At 45.0% G+C, this 15,523-nt stretch overlaps 1 protein-coding gene across 1 annotated transcript; it reads right to left on the bottom strand.

The window, feature by feature from the left end:
• Positions 1-851: 851 nt before the first annotated feature.
• On the bottom strand, positions 852-7,123 carry LOC132522617 (spermatogenesis-associated protein 31D4-like). Its single transcript, XM_060153198.1, is given in 6 exon segments — positions 852-2,822; positions 2,825-4,939; positions 4,942-5,189; positions 5,473-5,533; positions 6,133-6,178; positions 6,926-7,123. Coding segments are annotated over 6 exon segments (4,587 nt in total). The 3' UTR covers positions 852-903.
• Positions 7,124-15,523: the final 8,400 nt, after the last annotated feature.

The following is a 15,523-nucleotide window of genomic DNA, read 5'->3' as shown; positions in this document are numbered from 1 at the left end:
AATAATCCTGAAATGTTTTAGTTTGAGGTTACCATGGCTACTGTTTATGAGGTCACCTGAGTTGGGATCTTGTGGGAAGGTATGAATTTTTGAAATAAAAAAGAAAACTGTGCACAAAGAGAGAAAGTAGTAATGGCAGTCTAACTGCCATGGAGTGAGGTGGATGAGGGTAATGGAAGAGGGGTGAACAACTAGAAGGCAGCTGCTACTCATATTCAGAGGTAGCTGAGCTCTAGCTCAGGCAGGAGCATATATTTTTGAGTAGGAGTGGCACATATATATGACTTTCCTGTGAGAAAGGAGCCAGAATTGTGAGACTGGGCACATAACATAAAAGTTCCTGGACCCTACGGCAACTAGCCCAGGGTCCAGCAGAGCAACACCTCCGCCCAAATAGTGCCATTCAGGGTTCAGCCCCCTGTAGGAGCCTCTGGTCACTGAGTTCTAAATAACGATTAAGCTGTTGTTTCTTCTTCAGCATTATTTTCAGAAAGTATACCTGTCCTTAACGCTCCTCAGGTATAAAAGACCTATCTTCCCTACTTCTCTAAAGGATATAAAACGTTCAGTGAGGGGGGAGATGTGGGCTGCTATACATTTTCATTAAGGCTAAGCTAAGCGGCAGAAGACAAAGCCCATCTCCTCAAATTTCATCAGGGAGGAAATGGGCTTTGGGGCGGGGGGTGGGGTGGCGGGGTTCAGCAAGAACTCCAGAGGACTGGTCACCTTTCAGCCAAAGCCGAAGGAAGCAATCGGCAAGAGCTGAACTATCTCCTTCCTTTCCCTTACACATAAGCCCTGAGTTACCCAAAACCCATGCCCCCAACACAGTACACAGAAAAGATACACTATTATTAGATAACTATTTATTTGGGAGAATCAATAATCTCCACAAGGAAGGAGTTATTTCTGGATGGGAAGTCTTCCTCCCTGGGAATTCTGGAGAATTGTTTTCTGTCTAAAGAGTAGAGACCGATGTCCAGACACAGTGCCTTCAGCAGTGCTGAGAGCAGCCGTGGGTGCCTGGCCAGCTTGACGCCTGTGGGTGGGGCTTGGATGGGGCACAGGCTCCCCGTAGGACACTGGTGGGAGATGTCTGTGACATAGTTGCTGGTCCTTGAATGCCACAACTTTCTGGGGGTGTCTCTTCTTATCTCTGATCTGTCTTGTACTTGGAGGATAACTCTGGCCAGCAAAGGTAGGACTTGATATTTGATGGCAGGACTTGACATTTGTCACTTTACAGGAGGGAGCCCTGTAGTTGACAGGATGTCCCTGGACAGGTTCTGTCCGGACCTGCACTTCCGCCTTTTGCTGAGTTTTCCTCACCTGCACTGGGGGAGGATGGGGCCCTTGAGAGCAGGTGACATCAATTGCATGCTGACACCCCAGTTGCTCCTCTAGGAACTTCCCATTGTCTGTCACGATTTTCTGAGCTTCAGTTGTCCCAGTAAAGGCAGCTTTACTTTTAACTAGGCCTCTGTTCTGCACAGTTGATATGGGGCTGCCCTTTTCCTGGGCATCTTCTTGACTTTCGTATTTTATCCCAGAATAAAGCCATTGCAAGAAGTGCATCATTCTTTTTCCGTTATGGCCTTCAGGAAGAGGCTGTCCCTTCTGTGATAGGGTCTGGGAAGACTTGCTCGCACGTGTCTGCCCTAGTACCTTCTCCTGAGTAGGGAAACTCTTCCTCCTAAGTTGGGATGTCCCCAAGCCTTTATCCCCTCCATCAAGCTCTTTTGCCTTGGGCTCCAGAGGGCTCACTCTCTTTGCAGTTGGTGGGAAGTTCTTATCCTGCTTAGGGGCCCAAGGTTTCTGCTGCTGCTCCATCCTGATTCCTCTGTCCTCCAAATGGACATGCAGCACCTGGGAAGCTCCCATGTCCCCACCTGAGACACCTTGGGCATGAGTCAGTGAGGCCTCATAAGTCAAGTTATCTGAAGCAAGGGATGTGTCAGTGGGTTGGCCTTGAGCCTGGCTATGCTCCCTGTTCTCCAGTTTAAAGTTTAACTCACGGAACAGTTGTTCTTTAAGGTCTAATGATTTAGGATCTTGGCAAACTGGTAATTTGGGTGGGGGGCTTCCAGTGGTCACAGTAGTTTCTGCTTTATTCTCATTCACATTTATCATTTGGGCGCTCCCTGGCTTGCTAGTTGTCACCATGTCACTAGTTTTTAATTGAAGAGGATCAGGCTCCTCAGCCGCGAATACCTCCCTAGACAATTTGGGCATGGAAACAGGTTCTGACTTCTCCACCTTTTTGCCCCGTTGCATTTCTCCTTTATCACTGGAACTCACACTCCTATGCTTCGGCTCATATCTGGCCCCAGCTTGCTTTGCAAGCAGCTTTTGGGGATATCTGTTGGCTAGTTGAGTCTGTCTAGGACCTGCTTTCCCTGTGATGGAGAGTGAAACAGACAGAGGAGTCTGTCTGGCATCCTTAATTCTCTGAACATCCTCTGCCAGCCTACGGTTGACATCAGAGCGTGATTGTCTCAGGACCCTCTGTCCTCCTTTGCCCACAGGTGAGGTGGCAGGGAGAGAACGATCCAGGACAGGGGCTGAATTTGTTGTTCCCGCTTTGTCTCCATGGAGAGATTCAGAGCTTCCTCTAAAGGACTTGAAGCTCCCAGATTTGGAATCTGCCTCAGAAATCACATTGGTTGAGGAGGGCAAGTTGGCATGAGACAAGGACTGGTATGAGGCATCTTTCAATTTAAAGATCTGTATGGATTCAAGGACCTTGCGGAGAAGGGCCCACAACATCCTCATACGAAACCTTTTAATATGGGCTTCCAGCATCTGTTGTGTACTGGAATCAAAAAAGTCAGGTCCTGGAAGGTATTCAGGGAGTAGGCCACACCCACTGATGATGGCACACTTCTCTGTTTTGTTTGGGTGTGGGATTTCACAGAAAGAAGCAATGTTTGCTTGATAGCATGCCATGAATTATGCACAGTCCCAGGGAGCCGACCCTCATTTATTTCTCCAAACTTCTTGCTCAAATGTACTTTTAGGACATTTTGAAGTTGTCTCTGACCTAGACTCTCTGCTGACATCCTTGGATTTTTCTCTGAGAGACTCACCATCTGACTCTTTAGGTCTTTCTCAGAGTCATACCCCAGATCCTTACCTGAAGAGCTCTTTGGGTCATTCAACAGGTGATCTTTTGGGCCATTCTCTAGGCTGTGTCCCAGATCCTTCCCCACACCTTCCTCTAGCTGGAACATTTCTGAGCTCCTCTCATGGAAGCCTCCAGTTTGGCTCAATCCAACATTTCCATTTTTGCTACTCTGACCCTTAAACACAGAGATCAGTGAGACTCCATTATTGCTCACCGACTCAGATGCCTCTGAAAAACCATTTGGAGGCAATATCAGTGACACAGACTCGTAGATTCTGCGGGGCAGGCCCCACCAGTGTTGGATGAGCCTCTTTCGAAGGTGATGCTCTAGTTTCTTCCGAACTTCATCACCGAGAGGAAACTCCCCAGGAAGGATGGAGATTGAACCACGGGCCTGGGGGGCCCGGTGGTGAGGAGTGTTAGGAGCTGATGGACAAAAGTCTTCCCAAGATCTTTGGACCACAGAGGGTAAACCCCACAAATTTTCCTGTTGTTTCTGCAAAATGTTCCATTCCAGCTGTTGAATTTCAGATGAGGAGAGAGACTGGGACTCATCCTGAGGTCTGTGGAAACTTACTCCATAGGTCCTGATCTGGGGTAGAGGATCAGATGGTATGACTGGGAGTGGAGACTGAGGGTCGGCCTGGGACTGGACCTGAGTGAGAGGTAGGGGCTGAGATTGAGGCAGGGTTTGAGGCAAGGGCTCAGGCTGAATCTCAGGCAAGGACAGAGGCAGGGGATCAGGAAGCACTGGTGATTCTTGGCCTGTGGAGGCATTCGAGTTTCTATTGAAAATAAAGATTGAGGAACTGTCAGCCAAGACATGAACAGCAGAGGGCAAGGACTCGCTGTGCAGAGACGGGAGACCCCAGAAGAACTGGATAGGTTTTTGCTGTAAATGGTCCTCCAGGGTCTTAGGATATGGGGGCTGCTGACGCACATGCAGCTCCTGTGATTTGTCTCTGCTGCTCCAAAAGGGAAGGCAGACTGCCGAGTCATGCTTATCAGCAGTTGACTCTAACATTTTCCACGAAGAATTTCGTTGGTAGTCTGGCCTAAGTTGTTCTGGAAGAGAATCTTTTTCATTTTCCTTTTCCTTCCACATCAGGAAATCGCTCCTCTTTTGGACTTGTCTCTCCAGGAGTGCCAGGACATCAGGGCTGAGAAACGAGAGGTTACCAGGCTCTACAAGGTTGGCTGCAGGGTCTCCCCCAAAAGAGGCCTCTGAAGAATGGAGGTCAAGAAACTCCTGATTGAAATCACATTGTGCCAACGTGGAAGGGAACGAGTCTTTGGCATGAGCTTGCCGCCAGGAGAAGTCTGCAATTGACAGGCTTGAATGCTCAGTGCCTCTGATTGTTGACACACAAGTGGATAACCCAGCAGAGCTATCTGGAGATAAGTTCTCCTGTTCTGGAGTCACAGATTGAGTCACAGATAAAGTGCACTCTGGCTGTGGTGAAAGAGACAACAGAGTTGGTGGTGCATGATGACAAGCAAAAGAATCGGGGTGATTCATTGCCTGGGACAAATCTGATAGGGGATTGATATCTTGGGAAAGGGTGGGGTCAAGAGAGAAAACGGTATCCGGAGACAAAGTGGCCTCTCGTGGGAGAACAGGATCTGCTGTCTGAGTGTCATGTGGTAGGAGAGGGGGAAAGGCAAGGGGTTGGGGTGGGGAATAGTCCACTGGGAATTCGGAATCCAAGGAAGGAAAAGGCTCTGGTGCCAGAGAATGACCCAATGGGGAGGGTGAAAAAGAGTCAACTAAGGGGGTCATTTGGCTAGGGGAGAGAACGGAGGGGGGCAGTGGGAAGGCTCAAGAAGAGAGGCTGGTGTTAGGTCTCTTGGAGGGACTGTTGAGAAGGCAGCGGACAGAGTAAATGACGACTCAGTCACAGGAGCTGTGGAAGCCAATGGGGACACAGAGGAAGTAGAATCTTCCAGGGCCCCTGGGAGTAGCAGCCGATTGATCTCAGCAGTTGCATTATTACACACCTCACAGAAGGGGTCTGGACATAAGAGCCAACGAAAGCAGGTGGTGTCATCGTGCCGGCCCAGGGGGCTGCAGAAGACAGGAAGTACAAAGATGCAACCAGGAACAGAACACACATGAGACCCTGACAGGTCTGGCAAAAGTATGGCTGCCCAATGTATACTATCCTTTCACATTCTTTTACTTCCTTAATCTCACAATAAATCTTTTATCCCCCTCCCCAAGCCTTTCACATTCTGAATCTGAGGATTTTCCCTCCCATGTCAATACCAGGCTTCACTGAGGCCCTAGAAATTCAAAGACTAAATCCACTAAAAAGCGGGATACAGGAAAGAAGGTAATGTTCAGTCACCTTTGCAGAAGAGAAAGCACCTTCCTTGCCTCCTCATCTTCGCTCTGGCAAGCTCTCCAACCTGGGAAACCAGGAGAGTGATGAAGGTAGAAACAAGGAGACCTTATAGGAGGCTTAGTAGAATGTCCTTTAGTGGTACCCTTGGTGGATTGGACTTGGAGAGCCCCAAGAACTAGGAAATAGGGTCAGATCACATGGTCAATGATGATAATAACAAAGCTCAAATATATGTTGCTTTATCATTCACAAAGGGCTTTCATATGTATTCTCCCATGTGATATTCAGAACCACCCTTTGAGGAATACAGGTCAATGGTTATTTACCTCAAAGAGGAATCTGATCATCCAGGAAGTCAAAGGACTTTTACAAAGTCAGGACACAGAAGTTCTGACTCTTGACATCTCACATGGCCACCTGTTGGGAAACACCCATTGCCCAGGTCCATCACTGGTTCATGCCCAGCGATGAGCAGAGCAGGGGATCTGAGCAGTGTCTCAGGCTCTGACTGCCCTCCCACAAGCCTCTCCTCTGAGAACTCTGGTTTCTGAGAGAAACTGTATCTAGCAGTTGACATCCTCAGAGATCAGGGACCTTGGATGTGATGGAAAAGGCAGGAAGGGTCACCCTTGGAGAGTTCAGGTGGGATAGGCAGAACCTTACCTTTCGGTGTTCCACCTTTCCTTCTCCTCTTGGCTCTGCCCTGACGCTGAGAACAAAAAGAAAAGAATGAAGGGCTGGGGCTCATTTCTCTCACTCCTCTCTAGGAAACTCAGATATTCATTATCCATGAATAATATGACTCTATTTTAATTAACAGAACTTTATGTTCCTTCCTTTTATCAATTTTAAAGGCTTAAAATGCTTTCGATTTTTTTCTTCTTTGACAAACTCAAAGAAGGACTTTTGTCTATGAGATCCACACTTGATATTCTCAGTCAGAAGTCATCTGCCCAAGGAGGGCATAGCATCTGAGGCCAACAGTCACGTCCATGTCCCTCAGATGGGACCCTGTATCCTGGAGCTCAGGCTCCAGCCTCTGCTCAGAGGCTCAGCATTGCTGCTCTGATCAGCCCAGCACAAAGGAAGGCTTTGTCTAGTGATGCCTGATATGAGAATGTACTCATGATCAAGCAATGGGGAACTCTGTTCTCCTGCAGAGATCCCACACTCTCTAAATAACCCAAACTAGGGCCACAAAATTGCTGTTTGGGATTTTATCCTGGAGTCCTCCAAACACTCAGATGGGACATGGGCTTCAACTGGAAGCCTTAGTCCTCTCTGAACCCCTAGCCCTGCCTGGCTTCTTTCCCTAGGAGGATGATGTTCTATCCTCTCCTTGAACTTCCCACCTTAGGTGTCTCTCTGAGCCAACCAATCTCATTTTAAAATGTGGGAATAGAAATGAAAACCACAACAAAGAGTCTCTGTTGGGGGCTCACCCAGGGCTGCTTACCTTTCGGATGTCTTTGGTTTTACTGAAGGTAGGTGAAAATGGCAAGCTCACCAGGTACCACAGCAACAGAAGAAGCAACACCAACTCGCACAGGACGATGAGGTTTCGGTAAATATCCAAGGATGTTGAGTCACAGCTCAGATATGGGTCGATAACGCTGTTCAAAAATGAGAGAACATTCCATTCTCTGAATCCCATTTCTGAACCGCAAGACTGCCTGAACACACTGAGCACTGAGAGTGCGAGTGCAGTCCCAGGCCTGCATCACAGAGCACTGAAGAGTCACAAAGGGTTTCTGAGTGTGGGGGAGGGGACAACATGGAGAGGGTGTGTCCACAGCCCCTCCCCCACCCACCAGTCCAGCAGACCCTTCCGCCCCTGCTGGGCCTTCCAGGTCCCTCTGCCCTACCCTGCCATCCTATTTTCCAACTCCATCCTTTCATGGTTTCATATATTTACAGTAATGAAATTTTCTGCTTGTCCCATCTGTAACCCAGATACTACCTGGGTCCCCTTTACTGTTTTTTTTTTTATTCTTTTTTTTTTAACATCTTTATTGGGGTATAATTGCTTTACAATGGTGTGTTAGTTTCTGCCCCACAACAAAGTGAATCAGTCATACATAAACATATGTTCCCATATGTCCTCCCTCTTGCATCTCCCTCCCTCCCACCGTCCCCATCCCACCCCTCCAGGCTGTCACAAAGCACCGAGCCAATATCCCCGTGCCGTGCGTCTGCTTCCCACTAGCTATCTACCGTACTATGTTTGTTAGTGTGTATGTCATATCCCATGACTCCCTCCCGCCCCGTCACAGCTCACCCCCCCCAATAACCTCAAGTCCGTTCTCTAGGAGGTCTGCGTCTTTATTCCTGCATTACCCCTAGGTTCTTCATGACATTTTTTTTTCTTAAATTCCATATATATGTGATAGCATACGGTATTTGTCTTTTTCTTTCTGACTTACTTCACTCTGTATGACAGACTCAAGGTCTATCCACCTCATTACAAATAGCTCAATTTCGTTTCTTTTTATGGCTGAGTAATATTCCATTGTATATATGTGCCACATCTTCTTTATCCATTCATCCGATGATGGGCACTTAGGTTGTTTCCATCTCCGGGCTATTGTAAATAGAGCTGCAATGAACATTTTGGTACATGACTCTTTGAATTTTGGTTTTCTCAGGGTATATGCCCAGTAGTGGGATTGCTGGATCATATGGTATTTCTATTTGTAGTTTTTTAAGGAACCTCCATACTGTTCTCCATAGTGGCTGAACCAATTCACATTCCCACCAGCAGTGCAAGAGTGTTCCCTTTTCTCCACACCCTCTCCAGCATTTATTGTTTATAGATTTTTTGATGATGGCCATTCTGACTGGTGTGAGATGATATCTCATTGTAGGTTTGATTTGCATTTCTCTAATGATTAATGATGTTGAGCATTCTTTCATGTGTTTGTTGGCAGTCTGTATATCTTCTTTGGAGAAATGTCTATTTAGGTCTTCGGCCCATTTTTGGATTGGGTTGTTTGTTTTTTTGTTATTGAGCTGCATGAGCTGCTTGTAAATTTTGGAGATTAATCCTTTGTCGGTTGCTTCATTTGCAAATATTTTCTCCCATTCTGAGGGTTGTCTTTTGGTCTTGTTTATGGTTTCCTTTGCTGTGCAAAAGCTTGGAAGTTTCATTAGGTCCCATTTGTTTATTTTTGTTTTTATTTCCATTACTCTAGGAGGTGGGTCAGAAAGGATCTTGCTGTGATTTATGTCATAGAGTGTTCTGCCTGTGTTTTCCTCTAAGAGTTTGATAGTTTCTGGCCTTACATTTAGGTCTTTAATCGATTTTGAGCTTACTTTTGTGTATGGTGTTAGGGAATGACCTAATCTCATACTTTTACATGTAGCTGTCCAGTTTTCCCAGCACCAATTATTGAAGAGGCTGTCCTTTCTCCACTGTACATTCCTGCCACCTTTATCAAAGATAAGGTGTCCATATGTGCGTGGGTTTATCTCTGGGCTTTCTATCCTGTTCCATTGATCTATCTTTCTATTTTTGTGCCAGTACCATACCGTCTTGATTACTGTAGCTTTGTAGTATAGTCTGAAGTCAGGTAGCCTGATTCCTCCAGCTCCTTTTTTCGTTCTCAAGATTGCTTTGGCTATTCGGGGTCTTTTGTGTTTCCATACAAATTGTGAAATTTTTTGTTCTAGTTCTGTGAAAAATGCCAGTGGTAGTTTGATAGGGATTGCATTGAATCTATAGATTGCTTTGGGTAGTAGAGTCATTTTCACAATGTTGATTCTTCCAATCCAAGAACATGGTATATCTCTCCACCTATTTGTATCATTTTTAATTTCTTTCATCAGTGTCTTATAATTTTCTGCATACAGGTCTTTTGTCTCCTTAAGTAGGTTTATTCCTAGATATTTTATTCTTTTTGTTGCAATGGTAAATGGGAGTGTTTTCTTGATTTCACTTTCAGATTTTTCATCATTAGTATATAGGAATGCCAGAGATTTCTGTGCATTAATTTTGTATCCTGCTACTTTACCAAATTCATTGATGAGCTCTAGTAGTTTTCTGGTAGCATCTTTAGGATTCTCTATGTATAGGATCATGTCATCTGCAAACAGTGATAGCTTTACTTCTTCTTTTCCGATTTGGATTCCTTTTATTTCCTATTCTTCTCTGATTGCTGTGGCTAAAACTTCCAAAACTATGTTGAATAAGAGTATGAGAGTGGGCAACTTTGTCTTGTTCCTGATCTTAGTGGAAATGCTTTCAGTTTTTCACCATTGACGATGATGTTTGCTGTGGGCTTGTCATATATGGCCTTTATTATGTTGAGGAAAGTTCCCTCTATGCCTACTTTCTGCAGGGTTTTTATCATAAATGGGTGTTGAATTTTGTCAAAAGCTTTCTCTGCATCTATTGAGATGATCATATGGGTTTTCTCCTTCAATTTGTTAATATGGTGTATCACATTGATAGATTTGCATATATTGAAGAATCCTTGCATTCCTGGAATAAACCCCACTTGATCATGGTGTATGATCCTTTTAATGTGCTGTTGGATTCTGTTTGCTAGTATTTTGTTGAGGATTTTTGCATCTGTGTTCATCAGTGATATTGGCCTGTAGTTTTCTTTCTTTGTGACATCCTTGTCTGGTTTTGGTATCAAGGTGATGGTGGCCTCGTAGAAGGAATTTGGGAGTGTTCCTCCCTCTGCTATATTTTGGAAAAGTTTGAGAAGGATAGGTGTTAGCTCTTCTCTAAATGTTTGATAGAATTCGCCTGTGAAGCCATCTGGTCCTGAGCTGTTGTTTGTTGGAAGATTTTTAATCACAGTTTCAATTTCAGTGCTTGTGATTGGTCTGCTCATATTTTCTATTTGTTCCTGATTCAGTCTTGGCAGGTTGTGCATTTCTAAGAATTTGTCTATTTCTTCCAGATTGTCCATTTTATTGGCATACAGTTGCTTGTAGTAATCTCTCATGATCTTTTTTATTTCTGCAGTGTCAGTTGTTACCTCTCCTTTTTCATTTCTAATTCTATTGATTTGAGTCTCCTCCCTTTTTTTCTTGATGAGTCTGGCTAGTGGTTTATCTATTTTGTTTATCTTCTCAAAGAACCAGCTTTAGTTTTATTGATCTTTGCTATTGTTTCCTTCATTTCTTTTTCATTTATTTCTGATCTGATTTTTATGATTTCTTTCCTTCTGCTAGCTTTGGGGGTTTTTTGTTCTTCTTTCTCTAATTGCTTGAGGTGCAAGGTTAGGTTGTTTATTTGAGATGTTTCCTGCTTCTTAAGGTGGGCTTGTATTGCTATAAACTTCCCCCTTAGAACTGCTTTTGCTGCATCCCATAGGTTTTGGGTCGTTGTGTCTCCATTGTCATTTGTTTCTAGGTATTTTTTGATTTCCTCTTTGATTTCTTCAGTGATCACTTCATTATTAAGTAGTGTATTGTTTAGCCTCCATGTGTTTGTATTTTTTACAGATCTTTTCCTGTAATTGATATCTAGTCTCATGGCGTTGTGGTCAGAAAAGATACTTGATACAATTTCAATTTTGTTAAATTTACCAAGGCTTGATTTGTGACCCAAGATATGATCTATCCTGGAGAATGTTCCATGTGCACTTGAGAAAAATGTGTATTCTGTTGTTTTTGGATGGAGTGTCCTATAAATATCAATTAATTCCATCTTGTTTAATGTATCATTTAAAGCTTGGGTTTCCTTATTTATTTTCATTTTGGATGATCTGTCCATGGGTGAAAGTGGGGTGTTTAAGTCCCCTACTATGAATGTGTTACTGTCAATTTCCCCTTTTATGGCTGTTAGTATTTGCCTTATGTATTGAGGTGCTCCAATGTTGGGTGCATAAATATTTACAATTGTTATATCTTCTTCTTGGATCGATCCCTTGATCATTATGTAGTGTCCTTCTTTGTCTCTTTTAATAGTCCTTATTTTAAAGTCTATTTTGTCTGATATGAGAATTGCTACTCCAGCTTTCTTTTGGTTTCCATTTGCATGGAATACCTTTTTCCATCCCCTTACTTTCAGTCTGTATGTGTCTCTAGGTCTGAAGTGGGTCTCTTGTAGACAGCATATATAAGGGTCTTATTTTTGTATCCATTCAGCCAATCTGTGTCTTTTGGTGGGAGCATTTAGTCCATTTACATTTAAGGTAATTATCGATATGTATGTTCCTATTCCCATTTTCTAAATTGTTTTGGGTTCATTATTATAGGTCTTTTCCTTCTCTTGTGTTTCTTGTCTAGAGAAGTTCCTTTAGCATTTGTTGTAAAGCTGGTTTGGTGGTGCTGAACTCTCTCAGCTTTTGCTTGTCTGTAAAGGTTTTAATTTCTCCATCAAATCTGAATGAGATCCTTGCTGGGTAGAGTAGTCTTGGTTGCAGGTTTTTCTCCTTCATCACCTTCAGTATGTCCTGCCACTCCCTTCTGGCTTGTAGGGTTTCTGCTGAGAGATCAGCTGTTAACCTTACGGGGATTCCCTTGTGTGTTATTTGTTGTTTTTCCCTTGCTGCTTTTACTATGCTTTCTTTGTATTTAATTTTTGACAGTTTGATTAATATGTGTCTTGGCGTATTTCTCCTTGGATTTATCCTGTGTGGGACTCTCTGTGCTTCCTGGACTTGATTAACTATTTCCTTTCCCATATTAGGGAAGTTTTCAACTATAATCTCTTCAAATATTTTCTCAGTCCCTTTCTTTTTCTCTTCTTCTTCTGGAACCCCTATAATTCGAATGTTGGTGTGTTTAATGTTGTCCCAGAGGTCTCTGAGACTGTCCTTAATTCTTTTCATTCTTTTTTCTTTATTCTGCTCTGCAGTAGTTATTTCCACTATTTTATCTTCCAGGTTACTTATCCGTTCTTCTGCCTCAGGTATTCTGCTATTGATCCCTTCTGGAGTATTTTTAATTTCATTTATTGTGCTGTTCATCGTTGCTTGTTTCATCTGTAGTTCTTCTAGGTCCTTGTTAAATGTTTCTTGCATTTTGTCCATTCTATTTCCAAGATTTCGGATCATCCTTACTATCATTATTCTGAATTCTTTTTCAGGTAGACTGCCTATTTCCTCTTCATTTGTTAGGTCTGGTGCATTTTATCTTGCTCCTTTATCTGCTGTGTGTTTTTCTGTCTTCTCATTTTGCTTATCTTACTGTGTTTGGGGTCTCCTTTTTGCAGACTGCAGGTTTGTAGTTCCCGCTGTTTTTGATGTCTGTCTCCAGTGGCTAAGGTTGGTTCAGTGGTTTGTGTAGGCTTCCTGGTGGAGGCGACTAGTGCCTGTGTTGCGGTGGATGAGGCTGGATCTTGTCTCTCTAGTGGGCAGGTTCACGTCTGGTGGTGTGTTTTGGGGTGTCTGTGGCCTTATGATTTTAGGCAGCCTCTCTGCTAATGGGTGGGGTTGTGTTCCTGTTTTGCTAGTTGTTTGGCATAGGTTGTCCAGCACTGTGGCTTGCTGGTCATTGAGTGAAGCTGGGTGCTGGTGTTAAGATGGAGGTCTCTGGGAGATTTTCGCCGTTTGATATTATGTGGAGCTGGGAGGTCTCTTGTTGACCAGTGTCCTGAAGTTGGCTCTCCTACCTCAGAGGCAGAGCCCTGACTCCTGGCTGGAGCACCAAGAGCCTTTCATCCACACGGCTCAGAATAAAAGGGAGAAAAAGTAGAGAGAATTAGTAGAAATATGAGGAAAGAAAGAAGGAAAGGAGGGAAGGAAGGAAGGAAGGAAGAAAGAAAGAAGCAAAGAAGGAAAGAAGGCAAGAAGGAAAGAAAGGGAGGGAGGGAGGGAGGAAGGAAGGAAGGAGCGAAAGAAGGAAAAAAGACAGAAGATACAGTAAAAATAAAATAAAGTATAATAAAGGTATTGAATTAAAAAATTCTTATTTAGAAAAAAAAAAGGGACGGATAGAATCTTAGGACAAATGTTGGAAGCAAAGCTATACAGACAAAATCTTACACAGAAGCATACACATACACCCTCACAAAAAGAGGTAAAGGGGGAAAAATCATAAATCTTGCTGTCAGAGACCACCTCCTCATTTTGGGTTGATTCGTTGTCTAAAGGAGGGAAGGAAGGAAGGAAGGAAAGAAAGAAAGAAAGAAAGAACGAAAATAAAGTATAATAACATTATTAAAATTAATTAAGAAAAAAATTTAAAAAAAAACCATGGACGGATAGAACCCTAGGACAAATGGTGGAAGCAAGACTATACAGACAAGATCTCACACAGAAGCATACACATATACATTCACAAAAAGAGGAAAAGGGAAAAAAATCATAGATCTTGCTCCTAAAGTCCACTTCCTTAATTTGGGATGATTGGTTGTCTCTTCATGTATTCCACAGATGCAGGGTACATCAAGTTGATTGTGGAGCTTTAATCCGCTGCTTCTGAGGCTCCTGGGAGAGATTTCCCTTTCTCTTCTTTGTTCTCACAGCTCATCGGGGCTCAGCTTTGGATTTGGCCCTGCGTCTGCGTGTAGGTCGCTGGAGGGCGTCTGTTTTTTGCTCAGACAGGACGGGGTTAAAGGAGCCGCTGATTCGGGGGCTCTGGCGCACTCAGGCCGGCGGGGAGGGAGGGGCACGGAGTGCGGGGCGGTCCTGCGGCGGCAAAGGCCGGCGTGACGTTGCACCAGCCTGAGGCCCGCCGTGTGTTCTCCCGGGGAAGTTGTCCCTGGATCCCGGGAACGTGGCAGTGGCGGGCTGCACAGGCTCCGCGGAAGAGGGGTGTGGATAGTGACCTGTGCTCGCACACAGGCCCCTTGGTGGCGGCAGCAGCAGCCTTAGCGTCTCCCACCCGTCTCTGGGGTTCGCGCTTTTAGCTGCGACTCATGCCCGTCTCTGGGGTCCGCGCTTTTAGCCGCGGCTCGCGCCCGTCTCTGCAGTTCCTTTAAGCAGCGTTCTTAAACCCCTCTCCTCACGCACCAGGAAACAAAGAGGGAAGAAAAAGTCTGTTGCCTCTTCGGCAGGTGCAGACTTTTCTCCGGACTCCCTCCCGGGTAGCCGTGGTGCACTAACCCCTTCAGGCTATGTTCAAGCCGCCAACCCCAGTCCTCTCCCTGCGATCTGTCGGAAACCGAAACCCGAGTCTCAGAGCCTCAGCTGGCAGCCCCGCAGCCCCGCCCGCCCCGGCGGGTGAGCAGACAAGCCTCTCGGGCTGGTGAGTGCCAGTCGGCACCGATCCTCTGTGCGGGAATCTCCCCGCTTTGCCCTCCGCACCCGTTGCTGTGCACTCCTCTGCGGCTTCGAAGTTCCCCCCTCCGCTTCCCGCAGTCTCCGCCCGCGAAGGGGCTTCCTAGTGTGTGGAAACTTTTCCTCCTTCACAGCTCCCTCCCACTGGTGCAGGTGCCGTCCCTATTCTTTTGTCTCTGTTTTTTCTTTTGCCCTACCCAGGTACGTGGGGAGTTTGTTGCCTTTTGGGAGGTCTGAGGTCTTCTGCCAGCCTTCAGTAGGTGTTCTGTAGGAGTTGTTCCACGTGTAGATGTATTTCTGATGCATCTGTGGGGAGGAAGGTGATCTCCGCGTCTTACTCTTCCGCCATCGTTAAGGTCCCCTCCATGACTCTTTTTGAATTATGGTATTGTCAGGGTATATGCCCAGTAGTGGGATTGCTGGGCCATATGGTAGTTCTATTATTAATTTTTAAGGAACCTCCATACTGTTCTCCATCGTGGCTGTATCAATTTACATTCCCACCAACAGTGCAAGAGGGTTCCCTTTTTTTTTTTTTAACATCTTTATTGGAGTATAATTGCTTTACAATGGTATGTTAGCTTCAGCTTCACAACAAAATGAATCAGTTATATACATACATATATTCCCATATCTCTTCCCGCTTGCGTCTCCCTCCCTCCCACCCTCCCTATCCCACCCCTCCAGGCGGTCACAAAGCACCGAGCTGATCTCCCTGTGCTATGCGGCTGCTTCCCACTAGCTATTTACCTTACGTTTGGTAGTGTATATATGTCCATGCCTCTTTATCGCTTTGTCACCGTTTACCCTTCCCCCTCCCCATAACCTCAAGTCCATTCTCTAGTAAGTCTGTGTCTTTATTCCTGTTTCACCCC

This window comes from Lagenorhynchus albirostris, chromosome 7 (genome assembly GCF_949774975.1).
Source record: "Lagenorhynchus albirostris chromosome 7, mLagAlb1.1, whole genome shotgun sequence".
In the NCBI taxonomy this organism is placed as follows: Eukaryota; Metazoa; Chordata; class Mammalia; order Artiodactyla; family Delphinidae; genus Lagenorhynchus; species Lagenorhynchus albirostris.
This window is presented reverse-complemented; position numbering and strand designations above follow the sequence as displayed.